The 25,494-nt window shown below is 40.5% G+C and overlaps 1 protein-coding gene across 1 annotated transcript; it reads right to left on the bottom strand.

The window, feature by feature from the left end:
• Nucleotides 1-2: 2 nt before the first annotated feature.
• On the bottom strand, nt 3-25,494 carry LOC120434777 (A-kinase anchor protein 6-like). The gene is made up of 6 exons (XM_039603139.1): nt 25,259-25,494; nt 24,911-25,082; nt 2,301-2,410; nt 1,543-1,684; nt 660-1,307; nt 3-8 (listed from the first exon to the last, which is right to left on the bottom strand). The coding sequence occupies exons 1-6, from the start codon at nt 25,492-25,494 to the stop codon at nt 3-5; spliced, it is 1,314 nt and encodes a 437-aa protein (XP_039459073.1).

The following is a 25,494-nucleotide window of genomic DNA, read 5'->3' as shown; positions in this document are numbered from 1 at the left end:
GGCTACCTCTGTGTCAGAAAACAGATTGTCACCATGATCACGGTGATAGTCGTGACACCAGCTGGAGTCCATTGTTTTATTACAAGACCCATCTGTGGATGCAGCCATCGTCAGCTCACTGCAACTCACTTACATCCTACAGTTTACCGCTGAGGCAGCAAACAAGGATGCCTACTGCTGTGTAGGCGGTGGGTTTTTTTCTATTTTGCAGCAGGTATACTATATTTGTGACATTCTCAATGTTCCCCAAGAAACACACACGTCTCCTGAGTTATTAAAATATATGCTCTTTATGTTCTGCTATTAGCCAGTATTACTTCAACTAATAAATAAGTTTTAAATTAGTTGTGTGTTCCTTAAATGCAAATCTATATCCAGCTGTATCTGTGTAAAGATTAGTTACATTAACTATTTATTGCTTATTGGTGCAATATTTTCTTACAAAAGTTAAGCGTCCTGCCTGAAGTCGAATAAATGTGTTTTTACTGTTTTGTTTTTATTTTTCAGAAATTGAACAAATGGTTTTCTTTGGTAAATCTTCAGTACATGTAATTTTCATAATAGGTAAAAATGTCTCTGTTGCAATTTGGGGTTTATGCTCATTTCATTTATAAATGTTGTTACTGAAGTGAAAAAACAAAGGACAAAGGAGGACAAACCTGCAGGCTCTCGCAGGACTGTGAAACATTTTCCGGATAAACAGAGTCTAGTTCCAACCAGAACTTGGAGCGGTCTGGAGGAGAGACGGAGATGAGAGACGGGGTGCTCCGGCTCAGCTCAGACTGGAACTGGATCCCTGAGACTGGGCTAACCTTCTCCGAACCTCCCACTGAGTCCTCCGCCCTGGCTGCTCCATCTGGGAACATAGCAGCTTTCTTGGGAAGTGATGGTTGTGTGGGTGACACTTCAGTGCTGTGGAACTCGCCCTGCAGGGGGCGCTTCGCACTTTCATTGTGGTTAGGCATGCCACATTGCATTGTGGGCAAAATAGATGGAGAAGGGTTATGGTTTGTTGAGTCACTGGGAGAAGAGAGTTCCGGTAAACTGTTATGGATTTTGTGGTTTGACAGTTGGGGACCTCCACTTTCCTCAGATCCTGGTTCCTGGTTTGGGTCTTGGGTTTGGTTGATCTCCTTTTGGGTGTCCTCACTATTAGACTCTGCTACCCGGACCTCAGGTTCATCACTGGGACTGTAGTCACTTAACTCAAAAGCAGTGATACCACAGTCCAGAGAGAAGTAGTCTTGGCTGCAGCGGATAGTCAGCTGACCACAATCGTCTACCTCTGTCAGAGCGTCCAGACGGGTCTAGATGAAGAAATAATCACTTTAATGTATCAGACACTATCACTGTCAAAGAACAAGGAAATTTAACGAAAGTGTTTGATTACTTCTCAGTGTGATTCCAAACACAGTCAGTCTGTTTGATTGAATTCACTGAGATTTCACTAATAGGGGGAACTTTTGGAGCTGAGAAATACTTGATTTAAAAATACAGGAGCGTCTAAAACATGAGATTTGTTCGTCTGTGTGTCTGATATACCTGGTGCTGGTCCTGACTGAAGGCCTGCAGGATGTCAGTCTGGCGGGTGTAGTTTCCGTTGGAGTCCTGCAGGCTCTGCAGCAGACGTTCCTTCAGGACCAGAACCGAGACTCTCAGCTGGTGCCACAGCAGCTGCACCGTCCTAAACCACACGAGGTACAACGTTTAACGATAGCTAATGTGCATCGTTATGTATTTCTTATGAAACCCTATGATTATGAAAGAAGCTGTTTTTAACATTCTTACATTTCTGCTTTGCAATTTGTTAGCTTAAGCATTTATTGATATTTCAGAGTTGTTTTTGAAGGGAGAATTATATACATGTAACACGGAACACAATTAAAGCGTTTTAACATGAGAAGCGTTGTTCAAAAAGCACATCATTAGTGTTTTAGACCATTTCTCAAAACATACAATGTCATTTCTCCATGGTTACAATGTAACATTTTGTAGTAACAGTATACTGTACATACATAGATATTTAATACTTTCCCACCACTTCATCTTTCTCAGATTTTTGCTTAGATTTGTGGGCAGATTGTGAGCTGTTGTAATAAAAGGGCACCCATTATTAATTAATAGTAGGTCTTAGATATATGAACACAACGAGCAACTGGGCGTTAAAAACAGCTATATCCATTACTCTACTCTTTTTAACCCAGTACCTACATAATATAGTTATTTCAGTGTAACTCATACAATTATGCTGTATACTGTGTGCTGAAATTTAAAGTATGTCTCATCTTGTGGAGACCAACCTGATGTCAACAATGATGTTAACAGAGTAGGACAGTAGTTTCAGGGAGAACTCCGTCTCCAGCAGGGCGTGAATCTGCTCCACATGATCTGAGATGTCCTCACAGATGTCCTATAGTCACACAAACAAGAGAAAAAATCATGAAACATCAGAAAAGTGATCAAATAATAAGCATACAAACACATATACAAGCCATACCTGACCCCAGTTAGTCTAGTATCTATAAATCTAGAGGCACTATGGAACAAAAAATCTGCTGAGTACTACAGCTGAAAAAGCAGAACTGGTAAGGATGTGTGATGTCATATTTCCACTTTTAACCATGAGTCAGTTCCACGAGGGACCAGTTCCATGTTTGTGTGCAAAAACATGGAAAACTTGTGTTTCGGGGAGTAACATTGGCTCTGTATCACACTTGTTGTTGACAGAGATTGGTGAACTAAATTCAGAAGCTGTAAACCCGCTTAGATGCACAAAGACAGACAGACGGACTCCGGGCTAAAATAACATCAGCTGTCACAAACTTTTATAACTGAAGTTTAGTGATGTGATGAACATGCAAATTACCCACTCGTGTATCTCAACAATGCAGTGCTTCCTAAATTCTGCCTCAAAAGCATAAACACTTCAGTTTTTGTAAAATGTGTGTGTTTGTAGTTAGAGGTGGTGTTTCATTGGGAGAATCGTTGTAATGACAAAAAACAACCTGATCTAATTAAAGCACTGTTTAAGACCATTACATACTGAGCACGTTGTGAAAAAGCGGCATGAAATTCCAAATTTTTCAGCTCCAAACTTGTCGTGTAACGTTTATATACACTAAGTGTGTTGCGTTTTTTCTGAAAATGTATCCTCACAAAACAAACCGTGAAAAAATGAAGTTGACATCAAGCAATGATGAATTCCTAAACAAGAAAAGGAATAAAAGGAGATTTTGGGTTCATCCAAAACTTATGAGATGATAGCAGCAGGGAGAATTTCAAGGTTCGATCCTTGAGTTGAAGCTGTATCACGGCTGCTTTAGTACATATGTCAGGATGTCAGTGGGGCAGTTTGAGCTCTTGTGGGCAGATTTGGGACAACTTCTAAGGAGGCAGAGAATTTATTTCAGAGAACCGAGTGACCTGGAACAGCATCTAGCTGTGTGCCTGAGGTAGGATACTATTATTTTACTATTTCCATCTCATTATATGTTCAGAACTGGTGTGTGTTTTGAACTACAATCCCCTTGTTGCCAAATGAGCTGGTCTGATCTGTTTATTCAAATGCAAAAGTCAGAAATTCAAGCTTCATTCTAGAAAAGAATTGCCACAAATTTATCCAGCAAAATTACACGATCGGTGAGTGAGAACAGGTCTGAAAAATATCCATGTCCGCTGTATAGAGATCTTAAGACCTTTTATTAAGCTACATACAAAGATGTACTGATTCAGCAACTTGTGAAGTCTTGTTATTTTTTTAACTTTTAACTGTAAAATGTTTCTATTTATCCCTTCTGAAAGTGCAAAACTTTGCTCACAGTTGTTGAACTTGAGAAAGTTTGCACTTTCATAGCTGGCACATGAGCCAGCTCAGCCTGTACTGCACTAGTGTTTTAAATGCACATTAAGTATCATGACTTTTAAACTGTGTCTGTGACTATCTTTAGCACCTTTCCAAACTGCCTCCTGACAGCATGTGCAAGCAGTTTTTCGTACTTTTATTAATGTTTTATATTTTCTTGTCATCCAACTCTGTTGTTACTGCTTTGCGGAAAGGAAACTAGTGCACACTAAAATTAGATGACCTTTTTAGAAAGCAGGTAACCTTGTTTTGAACCCACTGCGGCTACTTTACATCCACCTCTGGCCGCTGAGTCACCGTGTTGCTCCATGGTGACCTGTCTGAACAACACAACACCTCCTGCTCGGCTACAGCCTGGATTAGGACACCGCTCGGCATGTGAGAATGTAGGTCACACACGCTGCCAGCTTGGCTCATGCTAGTTTGGCTAACCGTGTGACCTGCTTAGCAGTGTTCCAAAATAAATCTGTATCTACTGTATGTGGGGTGAAGTGCCGCTGCATCAGGATTCCAGCTTGTGGTCAGTGTGAACATGAATGCTCAAACACAGAGTGCGGAGGACAGAGACTTTCATGTGGCCTGTATGGTTGCAGAGTTTAGTATGCAGGTGTTGAACAGGGCTGACGTTTTAGTGAACTTGTCTGTTTTCTGGCTCCAGGTGACCAAATGTGAGCTGATTCTGGGCCACATGTGTCTGTCAGATTTAGTCTGACATGAGTGGCACATGAGCCAGCTTTCAGTCCATTTGCATCATTCAAGTCCAGCATGAGTCTGGAAACCAGTCAGGCTGTAGTTAGCAGTTGCTGTTGGGCTAACTGATCAAAAAAACAAAAATCTAACATCTTACTGGCCAACTAGTTTTATAGTACAGTAAGTCTAAACTTCACTAACTAGGCCTTCTACTGACCGTGGGGCTGATTGTTCATTTGCATGCTGGGGTTCAAAACTCAATTCTGATCTTAGGTTCTTGATTTCTAATGCAGACATAAAATTCTGGCAACTGCCAGTGATGCACCTCAGCCTCATAGTAGATGCACTTATGGTATAGATTTAAAACTCCTAGGTGATTTTCAGAAAACTCAACATATGACCTTGACATTTGAGATCACTGGGATTCAAACTTATCGCATTCACAAACTTGGGTGTCCACCTGCAGGTTGGGGTGATGACAATATTCCATCAGCTTTTTATGGCTGAGAGATAAAAAAAAAATGCTTTCTTACACATGTAGGTGCGATTCTCTGTATTTCTATATCCCTGACGATCTTATTGATAATCACGTCCTTCTCAACAGATACATCTGAATTCAAATGTGTGTATGTCCTCACACACTTCTCTGCCACTCTTGACTTCCTCTTACGATACCACAGTTCCTCTCTTGGCACCCTAAAATATGCTTTCTGTAGCTCCATAAAAACACAGTGCAACACCTTCTGACCTTGACTGTACTTCTCCACCAACACTCTGAAAGCAAACACTGCATCTGCAATGCTCTTTCTGGGCATGAAACTTTACTTGCTGGTTGTCACCTCTCTTCTTAACCTCAACAATTCTTTCCAGTATCATCATCAACAACTTTATCCCTCTGTAGTTACAACAGTTCTGCAAATCATCCTTGTTCTTGAAAATTGGTAAGAGCACACTTCTTCTTCATTCCTCCTCTCATTCTGCAAAATTAAACAATCTGTCTCCTGCATTTTCTCCTAGACATTTCCATATTTCCACAGGAATGTCTCCTGGACCAACTGTGATTCCACTCGTCACACTCTTCATAGCTTCCCTCACCACCTCCTTACCAATCCTATGCACTTTTTGATTCACTTACTTCCTTCACCTGTTTTCTCAATTTTTCTTCGTCCATGAGCTCCTCATAGTATTCTTTTCACCTTCTCACCTTCTCAACACACGGCGTCCACTTGTTAGTAAATGTTCCATCTCTAACCTCCCAAGCCTACGCTACTGCTGGATCTCTCTGCCTAGTGACTCAATGCAAGTCTTTTTCTTCACCACTTCTGAACCAGACCCTCAGCTGTCACACCACTTCCACCCGCCCCCAGCACCGGCACACTAACACTTAGGGAGCATCAAGTGAGGTGTGCTCTAAGGTCAGTGAATCCCAGGAAGGCGGCAGGTCCTGATGGAATACATGGAAAGGTTCTCAGAGCATGTGCTGACGAACTGACCGGAGTCTTCACTAAAATCTTCAACCTTTCTTTGTCATTAAACACCGTCCCGCCCTGCCTCAAAACCTCCACCAGCATCCCCATCGCCAAAAAGACAGCTGTGGTCAGCCCAAATGATTACAGGCCTGTTGCACTTACACCTGTAGTGATGAAGTGCTTTGAGAGACTGGTCTGTCAGCACATCAGGGCCAGTCTGCCTCCCACTTTGGACCCCCACCAATTTGCCTACAGGACTAATCGATCCACCGAGGACGCTATCACCATAGCGCTCCACACTGCGCTGAGTCACCTGGAGCACCGAGGAAGCTATGTGAGAATGCTCTTCCTGGACTTCAGCTCAGCATTCAATCACATCATCCCGGAGATCCTGGTCCAGAAACTGTCTCACCTGGGACTCTCCACCCCCATCTGCCTCTGGATCAAGGACTTCCTGACAAATAGACCACAGTCTGTCAGACCCTGTCCAGCACCATCACACTCAGCACCGGGTCTCCACAAGGATGTGTTCTGAGTCCCCTCCTGTTTACACTCTACACATCCGACTGCTCCCCTACCCATCTCTCAAACACCATCTTAAAGTTTGCGGATGACACCACCATGGTTGGACTCATCTCAAGGGGGGATGAGAGGGTGCACTCCATGAGGTTTCTGGGCGTGCAGATCTCTGATGATCTCTCCTGGACTGCAAATACCACTGCGGTGGTAAAAAAGGCCCAGCAGCGTCTCCACTTTCTGAGAGTGCTCAGGAGGAACAACCTGGAGGAGAGGCTGCTGGTGACATTCTACAGAGCCACCATAGAGAGCATCCTAATGTACAGCATAACAACATGGTATGCAGGGTGCTCAGTTGCAGACAGGAAAGTACTGCAGAGGGTCATCAACACAGCCCAGAAGATCACTGGCTGCTCTCTGCCCAGCCTGGAGGTCATTGCAAACTCTCGGTACCTCAGCAGAGCTGGCAATATCATCAAGGACCATTCTCACCCCAGCAATCAAGTGTTTGAACTATTACCATCAGGCCGACGGTACAGGTCACATAAAACCAGAACAAACAGATTCAGGGATAGCTTCTTTCCCAGAGCTATCACCGTTGTAAATAAGCACAAAAACAATTGAAACTGCTTAGCTACACCATACTGTCACCGTCAATTATTATTATGCTGCTATTCTTACTGTCATTATATTAATGCTGCTATCCTCTATATATTGTGCTATCCTGTATATATTGTACTTACTATTGTTTGTTTTAATGTACCTTTTATATTTTACATTTATATTTATTATTGTATTTTTGCACCAAGGGAGTGGCACTCCAATTTCGTTGTACCCTGTACAATGACAATAAAGGCTATTCTATTCTATTCTATTCTATTCTATTCTATTCTATTCGGTCTTTGGTGTAAGCCTAGCCTTTCTTCATCTCCCTGACTATTCCCCTTTTTCTTTGCTAGCCACTTCCTTTGAATACTTTCTTGTTTCTCTTCATTCCATCACTTCTTGGCCTTGTTTCCTTGTCTCCTTGTCCTCTTTCTCTTTACACCAATCACCTACTTAGCAGTTTCCGTCAGCACTACAGCTGTACTTTCCCGATCATCTGGCAACTCTTCCTATCCTCCCTGAACTCTACATTACATTGTTCTTCTTCACCTTCCACCTTGTCTCTGCCCTCACTTACATCCAATTCTTGAAAATCATCCTACAGACTACCAACTGATGCTGCCTAGCTACATTCCCCCCTTCAACCACCTTGCAGCCTCCTATCTCATTTCCACAGCACCTACATAAGATGTATTCCACCTTGAAATATGTTCAAGAAATACACAGATGCAAGAAATCTGCAGTAAACTCCATAAATGCAATACAGTATACACTAATTCTCTATGTAAAACCTCAAAACATCCACAATCCCTCACTGCACACACAGTGTTCTTGAACCCTTAGTTAACACACACACAGCAAGTTTCGTCATCAAAGCGCTGTCATGTCATTTTAAAACATTGGTGAAAATGTCACTAGCTTCAATAATTCACCCATAGCTTTCAAATGCTAATACACATACACACACATCACAGCGCTCAGCAGAGGGCCCATCATACCAAATTAACACAGAGTCTGCCACTAGGATCTGAAGTCATTTGTTAGAAGATCCTGAGTCCAGGCAGTGTACTAGCAGCTAATGAGACCCCACCAAGGGTGTGCAGATATATTCACAATGACAGCGTGTCTACATCAGTCTATACTTTTCTGTCCTGTGACCTTTTGCCATTAAAAATGTATAAATAAATGATAATATCTATCCTTTAATGATCTCTGTAAACAGAAATCTGCATATCAAAATGCAAGATTTTGAATAGAGGTGGAGTTTTGTAGTCTGAGTTGACCAAGCACCTTCTGTTTGCATGCTTTCAAACAAGCTGTGCGAAGACTAACGGAAGAACTGTATTTTCTGAAATGCCTTTTCCAAACCATTAGCCATTGTCTCAGCATGGTTTGACTTTTTATTCTTTTTTTTAAATGCATCTACATTTATAAGCAAGATATTCTCGTTGGCCAAAAAACTCTCAGCTAGATTGAAAGCCTAGAAAAACTGCCTAGTGTCTCCTCAGCCTAAGACTAGGTTTACAGATGGATCTCTGAAATATGCTGAAATTTTATAATATTTTTAGATTAAGTGGGATGAAAACCTAAATGTAAAAATAAAAGGAAAATTGGTTAAAGCTACTTATTGTGAATTCATGTGTTTAAAAATATTTGCATGGGTAAAGCAAGCACGAAGCATTGGGAAAGTGGCCCTTATCACCACAGGTATCTGACACACTCACTTACAAAGAGTAAACAAGAACAAACTTCTGATTAGCTTTCTTGTGCTGGAGATGGCTCTTCGAGAGTAACAGAGTGACTTGTGACACTTAACTAAGTAGCTTTTATCATAGATTGTTAAGACGCTGTAAACTTAATGTTTGCCATGACACACATTAAGTTTACTTTTTGCTGATATAGATACAGTTACTGTTTGCGATTTGCGATTAGCTCAGTTATCGCTTCATAACTATCTAGAGCGATAGCTGTTCGGGCGTTTTCTTGTTTCTTATTGCCAGGGAGTCCTACACTAAAACCTTCACTGTCTCCTGGTGGTAAAAGCTTTGATTCAAATTCGGTCATCTAAAAAACATCTATGGATATTTTTAAAATCAGTCCTTGCATAATTCACTTCTCTGCTTGCATGTCCCAAACGTTAATATATACATATAACATTATAACTATACTTAATCATTTTCTTACTATAAAAGAGTCACCATGTTGTTTCTGAATAAACACAATGTGATCTGCCAAACATCCATGTTGATGGCAAAGAGAAAAAAAAAGTGAAGGAGTCTAAATATTTGGGGGTTATCTTGGAAAACTACAACAAATGACTACACAAAACCGACTGTTAACATCAGTTAGCTAATAATTCTGACCTTGCTCTGTTTAACAGCACTTGCGAAACACTTTTTAAAAAAATGAAATTTAATCATTCTGTCCCCATATGTATAGGAAGAAAAAAAACACTCAGTCTGCTTGTATCTGCCAATGAGATGTAATCCCAGAGGTGAAAGTCATGACAGCTAAAGGAGCACAAACAGCAGGAGCAGCTGAATTAGTGTGCAGGCTTTTCTGCCCTGCGCTGAAACTAATTATGAAATCATATGTCCATGCTCTGTTTTTTTGACAGTTTATAGCTGAGTGGGAAGACGTATTTTTTTTAACTATGCATATGACAGCTTTGCACAGCAAGTCCTAAACAAAAAATGGCGTTTCAATCAAATTTTAATGTCCTTGCGTTTTGCAGAAATAGAAAATTGATTCCAATTATATGTGTTAGCCACATTTCCCAGCTCTAGGCTAGATCTATGTTATGTGACATATTGTTCCACACAGAGGAAACAGAAGGATTCACAACTCATAACTGTACAAAAACACTGAAAACTGGATGAAAGTTTCACTTTTCATTTGATTGACAGGTGATTAACATTGAACAGCTTGTTTGCGCATTGCGAGTGCCTACATAAACTTTCATTTGAGTGTGTGTGATTCACAGTAATACATTAATGTATGCCTGCTAACTTTCTGCGTGTCTATAAAGTATACATTTACAACATCTTTATTTATAAAGAACCCTTGCATCAGTATAATAGACAATCATTCGATCACAGAAATACGCACACACTGCACAGTTTTTCATGCACTCGAGTCACGTAGAGTCAAGACATGACCTGTCAATCACAGAGTCCATACATCCAGCAGGGTTTCTAATTGCCTAAAATCAATCTGAAGCAAGTCGACTTGGGCTTCAGCTCTAATCCTTGCTTATCCTCATCACCACAGACATCAAGGGCTTCAGATTGGCCATGTTCAAACTGCATGCGACAGCTCGGCCTCATCCGCACCCATTCGATCTAATAACCTTCAACTCCTTCACTTCAGCCCATCAGCGCAGCATGTTTTACCTTGGAGATCAAATACCGTGTGCTCCTTCTCCCCCTGGAGTATTCAAATTAAGCCGCTTCAAAGACGGCCTGGACCCGCTGCTGTGATACAAAGACTTGTTACAGTAATTTTTTCAAAGTGGTAGCTTCTGCAGAAAGACTCCAAACTCTGCCTTTTTTTTTGTCTGAGGCTGGAACTCTGCAGCGGTGTCTCTGCTGCTGGACATTTAAAAAACTTGAACTCTGCTGGAGGCGAAGAGCATCAATCAAAGTCCTCTGCAAAAAATGCTTCATTTCACATGAATGTCTTGTGAAGGAGGAAAAAAAAAACTAGCAAAATGTAACCGAACAAAGTATGTGAGTAATAAGTTTATACAGGAGCCAAATGGCACATCAGTCAGTAGCAAATGTACACGTGACATTACTGTGATGCTTTTCTCCAATGAGCACAGATTTAAACTTAAGCAAAAACAAAACAAAAACTGACTGACTTTATTATCAAAACCACTGATAAAGATATAATAATTATAGTGAGATGTGGCAAAAAGTAGTGTTGCCTTAAAACCTTAAAATTCAGGCATGTCAAAGTCTTTTTACATCGCGGGCCACGTCCAGTGAAATACTTCTTTCTGTCAGTATAAGGAAATTTAACCACACATTTAATCTCTGGGATATTTTAATACAAGAAAAGGAAATGCAATTTCAACCATATCTATCAATTTTTTTACGCAATTTAAAAAAAATGCTGCTTTGGGATTAAATCATAAGAATTAAATCTGTAATGTTACAGAAAAATGTGTTTGCTTCACTGTAAAATGTAATATTGTGTTTAATTAAAAATATTAAATAGGCTGAACTTAATTTTTATCAATTTGTTATTAGAACTCAATTTAAATAAGCTACCAGTACTTTTTATGCGAAAACGCTGATAAACTCGATTAATTTGAGTTGTCTTAACTTAGAAAAACTAAGTAAGCTGGAAGTTTTGCTTCTCAGAGCGGAAGGATGAAAGATGTGTTTTGAAAATGCCACGTGACTACCGTCCTCCTCCCTCTCGGATCAGTCTGCATGTTCACGGTGCATTCTTTATGGAATATGTTGAGCAAACCTGGAGAAGCGTCAGCTCAAGATATTATTGTTGTCATTGCTGTGGATCTTTACCTGATACACTGACTTGGTGAGTAAATGTTTACTCTTATTCAAACTGATTTGTGGCTTCTCTTAGTTTAGCACCAGGTTTATAATCTTGCTAGCTAGTTAGTGTTAGCCTAGCGTTGCTGCTGCCGCTGGGCTCATGTTACTTAAAAATTAACACCACAGCCTTAAAACCTTACATAAAACTATGTCGGTGAAATTTTCTGTTGATCGTTTGAAATAAATAAGTGAGATAAGAGCCCAGACAAAATTCTTCGGGAGGTGCAGCCGTTAGGGGTGGGGTAGGTGTGGGGGTGGATAACAGAGCTCTCCAAAACGTGGAAGCACTTTTGCAAATATGTGATATTTTGATAAATTAAGTAGATACTTGAACTTTACACAGCTACATTCTCGCCTGAAAATATCTTAAAAGGTTATTTTGTGACCCAGAAAGGGTAGTCTGCGGAAAAGGAGGATCGCATTTGTCGGCCACGGTTGTCGGAGCCTGTGCGTACTTGTAAGCGCGGCAATGGCGGAGGAGCGCCGCTGAAAACTTATTACTTTTTCTGGGTCACAAAATAAACTTTTAAGATATTTTCAGGCGAGAATGTAGCTGTGTAAAGTTCAAGTATCTGCTCGATTTATCGAGACATCACATATTTGCAAAAATGCTCCGACGTTTTCGGAGACGTCTATTTTTCATGCTTTTGAACATCTGTGGCATCTACTAATGTCAAATCTAGCCTTTATTTAACAACATAAGCAAACTCTGTTACAATGATTGCACAGCCATTAAAGATCAAATCAGTTTCTGAAAAATGTTCTGTTTTTCTCCCTCTGCTTGCTTTATACTGTCTTTGAGGCTCGGGACCAGCACTCCTGCTGTTGGACAGAAAGACATCAGTAAGTATTTTGGTTTTCCAATATATTAGCAACTGTCAGTGACATTTATATTAATCAGGCTGAACTTTAATCATACTTTAGATCAGCCTGTTTTACTTATTGTTTTGTTTGTGCTTTGGTTTGGGAAGTTGTTTCTTTACTGATCTTTTCCTGTCTTCTGTTATTAGACTTGAGATATGACTGCACTATGCTGTTGCTGTGACTCCAGTTAACTCTACAAGACATGCTGTGTAAGTAAACAAACAACAACAGTTTGGTCTGCATTTCTTGAAAGATCACATCACTTAGTTTAGAGGGTCTACACTGTATATAGTGAAGTCTGCAAGTTTTCTAACAGCAAAATTTGTTTTGTGCCCAAATCATTTTGCACATCATTAGAATGAAAGTTACTGGCCATGTTTGCATAGCCCTTTTTAAAATAATGCTTTCATGACATTATTGTGTGTCGGGTGGTGGTCAGGGCTATCCAGACTGACAATTTGGGACATTGAATGTCACCTCTCCGGTGGGAGGGAGCCTGAGATTGTCTAAATTGGAGTCTGTTCTATACCAAATGCAGAAAAAATGTTTTAAGAAAGCAATTAAGTTCATGTTCCAAAAAATATGATTGTTTGCTTGCAGGACAACAGGAGAGATGAGTCCTCCATCACAGATGGTGTGGTCAGTGAAGATGGTCGCCTGCAGGTTCAAGCTCATTGCATCTCCAACCCACATCCACTTCCACTGTACTGAAGGGAAGTTAAAGACTTTCTTCTGCACCTACATTTGGATCACCTCGATCCATGACAGTCATTCAGGCAGTAATGCCTGGACTGGAAACAAGCCATCCTTAAAATATTACAACATTCCAGCTCATGTGTTGGAATGGAAAACAAATGTGTTGTTTAAATTAGAGACTGCACTTGTGACAGAACAATAAATATTTTATTTTGATTATATAAGTAATGTAAGTACAAAACAAACTTGTGGTAGGCCTAAACTTATTTTCAGAATAATTACATCTGAGACTTTGTTTCATTGTAAGATTATAACAGTGATGGCAATATAATTGTTTGTTGTTCAGCAGAACAGTGTTCAGTATGTTGGCTGTTATACTTTGTTGTGTTTGAAAATAAAAGTTGGGCTCATTTTAACATCATTACAAAAATTGTTGTTAATTATTTTTAATCATATTCAGGTTACCACAAATTGTTTTTTCATTTAGTTGAACTTGAAATGTTTGTCAGTAGGTAAACAATTAGTATTGTACAGTCAGAAATATCAAGTTATTCTTAATACTGCAGACTTGCAATGTATAAGTTGTCCTGACAGTCATCCTAAGTAAGCTTTACTTAGTTTTTTTGAGGCAACGAGTTTCCATAATTTTTTTGAGTTCTGGGAACTAACAAGGCTGTACAGTGTACTCAAAATGAGTAAGTTGCCCTAACTTGATCATCTTACGTAAACCTGATCCAATTTTTTTGAGTTCTGGGAACAAATGAGCTTGTACAGAGTACTCAAAATAAATAAGTTGTCCTAACTTAGTCATTTTTAGCTAAGCTTTACTCAATTTTTTTGAGGCAACGAGTTTCCATAATTTTTTTGAGTTCTGGGAACTAATTAGATTTTACAGTGTTGTTGCACACTGGCCAACAGAACAGCCGTGTTTTAAATTTTATAATTTTAAATTACCGTCCTTTAACTTTATTATGGAATTTTTTGTAAATTGATAGAATATTCTTTTCTTTTTTCTCTTACTGTGAGTCCACTGTAAAAATCAAGGAACAAGGAACTTTCTGTTATTTATTTGTTTAGCCATCTATATCTATCTATTATTTATTTATTTCTATTTATTATTTATTGTTGTTTACTTATGAAAATAAAGTCTAAATAAAGTCTGTTTCCTTCTTCACTGTCCTGAAGATGTACAGGGGCCAGATTGGAATCTTTGGCAGATCAATTTTGGCCCCCGGGCCTTAAGTTTGACACCCCTGGTGTAATCCCAGAGACAAGAGCCAAGCTACAGGGCTGAAAGCCAGCACTAAAGGTTCCTCTGCTGGCCACTTAAGGCTGGCTCCAAATACGAGTCAGTTCCCATAAGAGCATTAAAAAGCAGGTTTACAGCCTGGTATAACAGTTCTAGCCTCTTTTAACAGTTTGTCCCTTCATAATCCCTGCATGGCGTGCGCATTTATTTCTAACTCATTGATATGGATACTTGTCAGGCTTAAAGTTACAGGTATAATGGCATAATGACCGACCGCTAAAGAGCTTTGGCCAATATCTGTCTGCCAGGCATCTGCCATGTCTGACATCACCATCAACCCAAGTCATTGAACTGGACCGCTCCATCACGTTTGAGCTGTTGGTGCCTTTATGGACCAGTTTAGTGGAATTACCTGACAAACAGCATGACCTGCTCTGTTGTACAAACAGTCCAAGAACTTCATGCTTCAGTTTTTGGCGAGTGGAATTCTGGCAATTTACTAATCTGTAAATGGTAAATGGTAAATGGCCTGTATTTATATAGCGCTTTCTAGTCCCTAAGGACCCCAAAGCGCTTTACATATCCAGACATCCACCCATTCACACACACATTCACACACTGGTGATGGCAAGCTACATAGTAGCCACAGCCACCCTGGGGCGCACTGACAGAGGCGAGGCTGCCGAACACTGGCGCCACCGGGCCCTCTGACCACCACCAGTAGGCAACGGGTGAAGTGTCTTGCCCAAGGACACAACGACCGAGACTGTCCAAGCTGGGGCTCGAACCGGCAACCTTCCGATTACAAGGCGAACTCCCAACTCTTGAGCCACGATCGCCCCCTAGCCACGATCGCCCCCTAGCCACGATCGCCCCCTAGCCACGATCGCCCCCTAGCCACGATCGCCCCCTGTCAATCTGTCAATAAGGACTGACCAGCACATGCCTGTGTCTGTCAAACTGCAGAAATAAATACTTTTGAAATGCTGCTTATTTATAATGTAAGAATTTAAAGTTAACTACAACTGCAGGAAGCTTTCCAATAATGACATACTTGAGTTTTACTTAATACAAAAATCATCAGATAAAACTAGAATTACAGGCCAAGACTGCGTTCGGTTTATGGCTATCATTTGGGCAAGAATGACTTCAAATTTAAAGCAGTTAACACCGTGCCTTACCTTACAGTCTTTTTTCAGGTTCTTTTTTTCTGATTCCTTGGTATTCCCCAAAAATACCAAAAACACGCAGAATAATCAAAATATAACTGCACAGAGCACTAAAACACACTGCAGCACCAATATGTGAAATGGTGAGCGTATGACACTCCAGCAGTGTGAGTGTGTTTGTGTGCTGACCTGCTTCTTGAGTGGGAGTGTTGGTGAGAGGAGAGGAGGGGTGACAACAGTTGCAGAGGTTATTTTAGGCCTAACCCCATTCACACACACACACACACACACACACACACACACATACAAACATACAGACAACAGACAGACAACAGACAGACACACATATATGATCATGGATACCAACACACACCTCTTGGTTATATATTCTCTAAATCCTCGTCTGTCTGCTCTCACTCCACACTAAACCTTCATTTTTAGCTTAGCACTTTCTAAACACGCAGACGTGTGACTGTAAATAACAACTGAGTGGTTTCCATCTTAGCATAACATTTGTTTCAGACATGAACTCCTTTCATTGGTAATTTAATATTCACTCCCATGCTTCAATAAATCTCAGTCACTTTACACTTAAGCCTTGACAGCAGTGTTGTGCCAGGTAGCTAGTAAAACCTCTTACCATTCACACTGGTTCCTCCTGATACAACAATGGTAATTTAACATGAAGGCAATTAAGATCTTAATGTAAAGAGCAAATATTGGTACATTAAATAAACTGTATTTTTGCTCTATTCTTCCTGGATAGCACGCTGTCTGCAACACATAACTCAATATCCTCTATAAGCTTTTCCTTTCACAAAGAAAGCCCATAAACCATAACTTTGTCTAACACACACACACATACACACACACACTTTCTTCACCTGCGTTGTGAAGAGGGGGAAAGACAGGGTGACAGAGAGAGGGAGAATGAGGGAGACGTAAAGATTAAACTGATCTGCTGTTTCAAAAAAAATGTGTCTCATTATTAAATTAATAATAGATGTCCAACTGCAGAGGCTTTTATTTTGAAGTGTTTCATGAATTTAGTTAGAATCTGCTTCAATAAAACCAACAGAAAGACTGGTGGCATTGGACATGGGTCAGGTCAGCCCCCCAAATGTCCATCCTTTTTTGTCACAGCAAAACAGAACACAGGACACAAAACAGCAGCAAAATTCTTAACTTCTGACTGGTGGCCAGCCTATATCCCACTTCTAAAACTACCACCTGCCCACCTCCTCTTGAGGGAATATGTTTATCATTTAGGATGAAAACCAGCATTTGTAATTTATTGCTCCAACCTCAAGACTTCCAACACCTATTTGGCCCACTGATTATTTCTACCTGCACACTCCAGCCTGAAAGTGTAATGTTATGTGATGAAAGCTGGCCACTGACAGGCAGGGGTCACAGTTCAGCCACGTGAAATATGATTCCTGGGGTAGAAGTCAAGAGGTCCTTGTCTCAGAAAAGTAAATGTACTCCAAGATGCTGAGGTCATTTGACCCAACACGCTGTAATTTTCTTGCAGCGAAAGCTCGGATGTGAAAGTTTCAAGTTTATGTTTTTTGCATGAGGATAAATTTCTGAATACTGCGATCTTAAATGCACCCTCATTAAACTGGTATTCTGGAAATATAAAGGTCTTGGTTAGAACTAATGACATTTAAGTTTGAGCCGTTAAGAAAAGATAAGCGGCTCAGTTCCTCTACTGCCTCCTTTCTTCGTTCCTTATTCCCTCTTCTCCTTTGCCTTAATAGCCACACATATTGAAAAGAGATTCCAAAATTCCTGGCGTAGCTGTGACGGTGACATCAGCAGACAGAAATACCACGACAGCTGGGAGACAGCAGGCTGGACTCTGCTGCCTCTGGGCTGTGTTCAAATAAAGCTCTGTGGGACACACAGATCACGTTTACTGTAGCAAACCTGATCATGTTCCAGAGCTGGACAACAGTGCGCACAGTTTTAACAAGTGGGTGCTGTTCTTTCAAAGAAAATGTATTTTCTCCTGAAGAAGGAGTGAAAGTTTAATGCGGAAATAACTCCCAACATGTTTTTATTTTCTAATGAGTCTGTTCCCCACCAATCCCAGGTCAGACAGACTGTGTAGAGTAAAGCTTAGTCATTAGCACGTTACCCTCGCCAGGAGTAGTCAGCCAACAAAGCCAACATACCAAAAAATATGAAGATAACTATTTGGGAATGGTGAAGTCATGTGGAAAGCCTTCTCAGAAGAGTGGGAGCTGTTATGATTCAGGATCAATTTAGGATATGGACATGATCAGCAAATCCAACATAAAAAAAAAAAACAGCAAATAGGGAGAGGTAATAGTTCATCAAGCTTTGAGGTACATTTTCTCCCATACAGTAGGTGAATCAGCCAATCAATGGCATGTAAACAACATGAATTAAGAAAACAGTGCACACAATGAAACAGCGGCCATGGGCGTTTTCCGTGCATGAAAACAAACCAGATAACATTACCCCAGTGTATCTGAAGGAAGATTATGTCCCAGAAATATTACGGACTCCTCCCACATTGTGCACTGTCCTTATCTGCACACTGTAGTGAAGATAACTCGAAAACGTCTGCATTGTGGAGTTAATACAAGGTAAGCAATGAGAAGAAAAATAAAGGAGACAACAAGCACGTCCCCAGCAAATGTAAGACCCCACACAAAGTGAGCCTTGCTACTAGTGCCGGCAGGAGACGGAAACAACAACACAAAACCACAGAAGAAGTGAGAGGAAATGTGAGACAAGCAGCAGGCGGCAAAAACAAACATATGTCTTGATAACTGCAAAATTTGTCACTCTATCACCTTCTACCTGTCACCAGATCACAGAAGCAGTCTGCACAACTTTCAGAAAAACACATAACAGCCTGCTGACAGATTCAGGCCTCACATATTGCAGGTACAGTTTTTAAAATCACTTGGCTGTAATGTTGCAATGTTCGTTAAATATTCATGTGATTTGTGTAATTTGAAACAGTTAGTGCCAAATGTAAGTACTGTGTTTGACCGGAAAAAGAAATGGGTAAGTGAAACTAACATATTTCAACATGCTTTTCTAAGACGATGTAAAGAAAATGTAAAGACCTGTATAAAAGTTTTCCTCTGCAAAGCCGGACATTATAGAGTCTGCTAAAGATGACCGAATCACTAAAAGCACTGATGCATCTGTCTCTAACAATCAAACATGTGACTGAGTATGTGCGCACATGAAAAATTCTTGGGTGTGTGTATGTTGTACTGTGCAGCAGCCTCTCCCTCTCAGAGCAGTCCAGGACATTCTCCATGCAGCTGTTACACAGCGCCTGCAGCATGATGCTAAGAATGGCTGAGAGGCTGGCATACCACCGCACACACACACACACACACACACACACACACACACAGTGGTTGCATCACTATAATCGTGTCCTACAGTCGCTCTGTTGCAAGGTCAGGTTATAGAAAAATGCCCTGCAGGCAAACGCATTATAAATATGACAAGGGGAGGGGGGCAGAGAGCGAGAGCAAAGGAAGGAGAGAATAAAAGAAAGAAACAAAGTGAGAAAAGAGCAGCGAGGACACGATGAAGAAGGAGACAGAACACCAGAGGCATGAATACAATTTCAAACAGCAGTCTGGCGATCTGTCCACCTCCATCTCCCACCAGCGCCATGTCTGCAATTAAGTCAAAGTTCAACCAACTCCGGCCTGATGCTCAGTATTGGGATACAATGCAGGAGCTCATTCTCAAAAAACAGATATCAGCAGCTGATAATATATGCATATAAAGCCTTAAGTGCAATTATTTGCAGGCAGGCTAGCAGCTAGCAGGTGAGCTAAACCGCTTAATACAAACCTGGAGTGAGGCTACGGTGGCCAAGCTGCATTGTAAGATTTGGAGAATTTCAGAATTACACTTCAAAGAGTTAAATAGGAAGATTAATATTACTCTCGTGTGCAAATTTGGGCCTGTGTAAAAAGCAGGAGTCACGATGTAGTTAGCCTAACGTAGCTGGAAGGAAGGTCAACCATAGCCTGGTTCTAATTATTTCCACTGAAGCTCACCGATTAACAGGTTCTTTGTGAGTTTTGCACATTCAATATTAATTGAAATACTACGTCACAAAAACAAGCTGTTTAAAACTTTTGTAAACAGTACTCAAAGTTTAGGGGTTCAAAAGAAATTAGACACAATCATCTGCAGGCAATTTTTAAGCCTTAATAATAACTTAAACACACAGCTAGCAGTTTATTTGCTACGTGTCCAAATTCAAGATTTCTATCACTCTTCTTAAAAAACAGATGAAATAAATCAGATACAGCATGTGACTAGTTTTGGAAGTACTGATGAGTACATGTATGTATTATTTATTTAGATGGAACTTGCCAAATACTTTAATCCTGTCATCTAAGTAGTTTCCATGATCATTAGCATATATGGACATGTGACTGTAGAACAAATCAGGGAGAAAAATAAGATAAAAAAGAAAACGATAACTCGTATGGACTTTTTTATTATTATTGTAATTGCTGATTATATTGTACTGTTAGATACCATCTGCAATCGTATCTGAAGTCAGGTATGGTTAAGCATTTTATACATTTCTTTCTTTCCCAACGAAACCATTTTACTAAAATGCTTTCAGAATCAGCAGTATGATTGGATCTGTCTCTTGCTGTAATAAAGACAAATGACCACTAGATGGAGCTGACAACCAGGGAATGAGAGCCAGTAAACCTGTTCAGTGGTGGCAACCGTCTGTTTACTGCTTCAGTGCTGCAGTTAGAACTATAAAGCAGCCACCCTAAGAGATCAGCGGTATGTGATGATGACAAAATAAAGTGTCTGGAAAAGTAGCTATTGTTTGACAAAAGATTTCCTTTATGTTCATTTTATTTAAATTTATGCTGAAGGATTGAAAGTTTCAAGGTCCTGTACAATGTCTCTGTCATGCTAATAATTCTGCTCTTTATTTCCTTTTTTTTACCTTCATCTGCAACATGAAATGAATCAAAATAAATCAACAACAACTGAGGGCTTGGGAAATAAAACTTTAAGGTGACTCATTGTAGAATAAATAGAAAAGAGTCAAAGTTTTCTGTTTTCTGTGTTTCTCTGCACTGTTTTGACTTGATTCACTAAAAGCTGCTGCTCACTGACTGATTCAGGCTGCTGAGCTTTTCTGCAGGCTGTAGCTCAGACCTGACACAAACATGAACTGACGGAGGCGTCAGAAAGCACACACCATCAACAAAAACAGAAGGAGCCACATCTGTTTTTCCTTTGCAGCTCTGACTGCGCAGAAACATCTCAGCTGTTTTTGTTTGGCGCTTTAATCTCTCTGTGCTTTCTTTGTTCTTTATTGTCTTTGCTGTTTGTCAGTACAGCTCCTGACAAGTACACCAAATCTCAACAAACTGCAGACAGAAGACTCATGGCAACACTAACAGCCTACAATATTTTTACTATTTATCTTTCTTTATGACTTTCCTCACGTATTTCTCAGACATTTTTGCAGTCGTTGTATAGTCAGAGTGTGCACTTTAAAGACCGACTTTGAAAATCTTGCCTTTGCTGACCTCCAGTGGTATATCACGTCACTGTGATGCTGGGATAAACCGATGAACAAAAATAGAGCTTTTCAGCCTGATGCTAAGATACTCTAAAATAATGTAAATAGCAGGATTTGTTGTTTATGGCTCTGTTGAGAAATCAAGACTCATTAGTAGCTAATAAATGACATACAGTCAGAGTGACATCATTTACCCACAGAACAAAGCCAGATTTGTAACTGTGTCACACACACACAGTCGTCTCTGTGGGTCTGACCGAGTCACTTCCCAGCGCTGACAGTGATGTAATCTTTAAAACAAACAGACTCGGCTCATGCTGTCAGATGTGCCGTGCTTCTGTGTGTCCTTTATCTTTCTGGAGGGCGACAAACAGAAGCAGAAGTGAAAAGGAAAGAATACAACTTCTGGTTCTTGCTTATTTAAGAGGGTTTTTTAAGGCTTCATGTGTTTTTAGTGTGAAGTCAGAGGTATGTATGCAGCATTTTTGAGGTGGGGTTGTTTAGATCAGTGTTTCCCAACCAGTGCATAGGTGCATAGGTGTGCCGTGAGAAATGATCAGGTGTGCCGTGGAAGATTTTCTGGTTCCACCTGATTAGAAATCTAAATGACCGGTGTGAGTAACGGGCAGAACAATTACATTCTCCTCCACTAGAGGGCAGTGCAACTCACTGCTCTAATTAAATGGGTTGCCAATTGCCAGTAAAACAGAAGAGGAAGAAATTACATAATAGTCTTGCTGTGAGTGAGACAAAAATAGCAATAGATAAATATTTGAAAAGAAAAAGTAGTCAATCTGACCTGGGTCCTGGAGAAAATTCCGACCAACATGAAGGCCCTCGCACGAGTAGTGGTCAGAAGCAAAAAGTGTATACTGGGGACAAACCAAGCTAATTCCACTATGCCTGGTGCTATATAACTAATAACGTATACATTCATTTAAAGGGGAAGAGAGAAAAAACTGATTATTTGATGAGCTTTTCTTAAGCAAAATTACATCCATGTGTTTGGTGAGGGAGGTTTATGTAGATCAGTGTTTTTCATGTATGTAAATTAAAAATTAAACAAATATACACCACACAATTAAACATATATTTATATAGTTTGTTCTTTGGTCTGGACATTTTGGGTTCTGGCTCATTTTTCTTCATGATTTTATTGTCAGTCCTGGTTCTGTAATTTGAAATGAGAGTTAATTCCCCGAGTGTCTTTATCCTGCCTCTCCTCTGTCTTGTTGCCATCTCTCAGTGCTAGTGTTAGTTACTCCCTGTTTTATATTGCTGGCTTCAAACATCCCTGTGTGTGTGTTTAATAGGATTCTAAAAACTGGTTCATCTGGTGCAATAAAAGTAAGGATTCGGAAGCTTCCAGAAAAATGTGCGCAGTTGAAAATGTTAAGAGACAACATGTATCTATAGATGTGTGTGAATGTGCAGTCATGGCAGGGAGTGACTCAGCTACAGACCAAGCTCTCTGGCAGGAAACAGAAAATATCCCACTCTCTCCCTCCCTCACACATCCAGTCTGAAGCCTCAGAGCGACTCTGGGTTGAGTCCTGCAGCTGTTACTGGAAACATCGCCGCTGCTTCTGCCACTACTGCTATGTTTTATTTAGAGAACCCATACAACAAAAATGATGCAGAGGACAGGAGGCCAACACACCAAAGACTGAGCAAGCAGTACCAGCGGCTTAAAGGAGAGGAAGCATCTGAGTCAGTGAAATTTAACATAATCTCATCAATAAAAGATAATCCACCTCAACTACATCTACGCAGAATAAAACTCCATCTACATGAATGAATGAATGTGAATGGATGCCCTGACAAACATGTGTCTATGTTTGAAGGTTGAGCTCCTTGAACAGCCTATGTCTGGCTCTCACTTACATAATACCAGAACTATCAAATAGATGTTCAGTGAGATTCGACTGTGCTGGGATGGATGAAGAGTTTATTTAAAAATAAAGGAAATACAATCTATTCAGCTTGTTGACACCACAAAATGATTTTTAAAATCATTACAAAATTCCCACCACTTAAGTTGATGTGTCAAATGTCTAATTTCGCCTAACCTTTCGCCTAAAAATCTGCAGGTTCAAAACCTGCAGATTTTTTGGTAACTTTGTAAAAAGATGAATATTTATTCCATTTATTGAAAATTCTTTCATTTTATGATAGCTGAAATTAGGCTCCAGCATTGGTTAACAAAATGCATGGATGGAAATTTAAAAAAATAAAAATTATTGTGAGGGAAAAGTGAAACTGCTCTAGTGTACCTGGGGATTGTTTACTCATGGGTGTGGAGTTGTTATGAAGGAGCAGCCAAGGCTGAAGGCAATGGTTTCGATTTACCAGTCAGTTTATATCTAACCTTCAAACATTCTGGCAGCTAAAATGAGTTTCCTCTGTAGGGTTACAGGGTTCAAGAGCTCAAACATCTAGAGGGAATTTGGACTACAGTTGCTGCTCCTCTCCACTGATCTATGTGTGCAATATCTGGTCAAAATCAAGAGAAAAAGAGTGCCAACAGTCATTTCCCAAAAAGTGCAGTTTCTGTCAAAGCTGTGGAAGGATTTAAAATGTTCACAGACTGAGTATAAGCTGCCTGTCATTAATTCAAGCAATCAAAGATAAACAACATATTTCCTTCTTCGTACATAAATATCGATGTATAATACAGAGTAAGACCGACGGCTGGTGCTGAAGAATCTGAAGAATCTGGGGAGTGGCTGAACATAAATAAATGAACAGTCAGTAACTGAGTGAAAGCCAGCTATTACATAACATCCAGACCATGAAGAAAGGAAGGACATCATGGAAAATTCACTACCTGCAGTCATACAGCTGAATCAGCTGAGGTTCTACACGTGTGCATGCATGTTACTGCTATGCTACTGCCTTTGAATGCACCACGGTTACACAGAGAGACTGTACATGTTGGCTCTAACGTTCCTGCACTGACACAAATATGTACATTTCTATTTCATTCAGAAAGTTTAACAACATATTCAGGAACTTTCAAGTTGATACTGAAATTAAGCCTCAACTCTGATAACACCATGTACGAACATCTCAGCAGCAGGACCAAAGTTACTTTTGGCTGCTCACTTATTCACACAGTTTCTCCACAGCAGGTAGCTCAACATGTCTGATTTGGACTCTTTAAGCCAATTGCACTTCCTGACACAACCCCAAAGAAGACAGTGAGAAATATATCCTTCTTTCCGGGATCAAATCTGAGATCTTTCACTTGTTAGGCAGACTTGTAAACCACTACTGTACACTATGGAGGCACTAATATCAGAACCTACCACTAAAATATAAATGTCAGTAAAAGCTGCAAAGGGAGTATCAAGGAGCTGAAAGGGCATGAGGTCCAGATGACAGCATGTATGAAACAACAGCTGCAAGTTAACATCTAAACATTTATTTTAAACTGAAGCTAATTGGAGATCAGCTTACTAAGTAGCAGTCGATGAAGGATTTTATTTCATCTTAATCCCATACCACACAAACTGTCATCTCCAGCATCACAAAAGATGCTACAGACTCAAAAGCGATGTTGATTCTCTTCGAGCGATTCTAAATTCAACAGATGTCAAAACCTTTTCTGTTTCCATCAAACAGAAATAAACAGGCTATCCCTTCCTACCTTGAGCTGCACTAAGTGGACGTCCACGTGCCGGTTGTTGCTGTCTTGCCCCACAGAGTGTGTGAGCTGCGTCACTCTGTCACTGGTTGCTCTCAGCCACTTCTCAATCTCTGGCAGGTGGAGGACGACCTTCCAGTCAGCTCCAGTGTGGAGAGGCGGAGGTTTCGTTGACCTGAAGAAAAACACACGCCACACAAGACAGACAACCTCAACAAGACAGACTTATAGCACTGCTACAGAATTACCTTGTGATCTTTTCCACAGACTTACTTAGACCTTAAGAAATAGTGTATAACAAGAGAGAAAACACATTCATTGTTATGATCATCACTATGGCTAGTTTTATACCTCCGGGAGTTGTCTTGTCCCATGTGAGGTCCTTCAGTGAGGCTTCCCTGGCTCGGGCCTGGGCCCGGTGAGGTAGAGCCATCCTTCGACTGATGCTCCAGGCCGAGAGGGGGAACAGTGATAGCAGCAAGTGAGCTCGAGGTGTTGGGGTCCAGGTTCGGGGTGACAGGAGTGACAGAGGTGAGCATCGGCGAGGCTGGCTCAGGGGCCACCGGTGAGAGAGCTACGACACTCAT

Source organism: Oreochromis aureus, linkage group 19 (assembly GCF_013358895.1).
Source record: "Oreochromis aureus strain Israel breed Guangdong linkage group 19, ZZ_aureus, whole genome shotgun sequence".
Taxonomy (NCBI): domain Eukaryota; kingdom Metazoa; phylum Chordata; class Actinopteri; order Cichliformes; family Cichlidae; genus Oreochromis; species Oreochromis aureus.
The sequence above is the reverse complement of the archived record's forward strand: the minus strand, read 5'-3'. Positions and strand labels throughout refer to the sequence as shown.

What these genes read in the sequence shown, in the direction of transcription:
- LOC120434777 (XM_039603139.1), bottom strand. Translation starts at nt 25,494, where the DNA reads ATGAGTGTCGTAGCTCTCTCACCGGTGGCCCCTGAGCCAGCCTCGCCG. An exon ending in AACATCATTGTTGACATCAG is followed by an intron (nt 1,685 to 2,300) that starts GTTGGTCTCCAC and finishes CGTGTGGTTTAG; the next exon opens with GACGGTGCAGCTGCTGTGGC. An exon ending in TCAGTCAGGACCAGCACCAG is followed by an intron (nt 1,308 to 1,542) that starts GTATATCAGACA and finishes TTCTTCATCTAG; the next exon opens with ACCCGTCTGGACGCTCTGAC.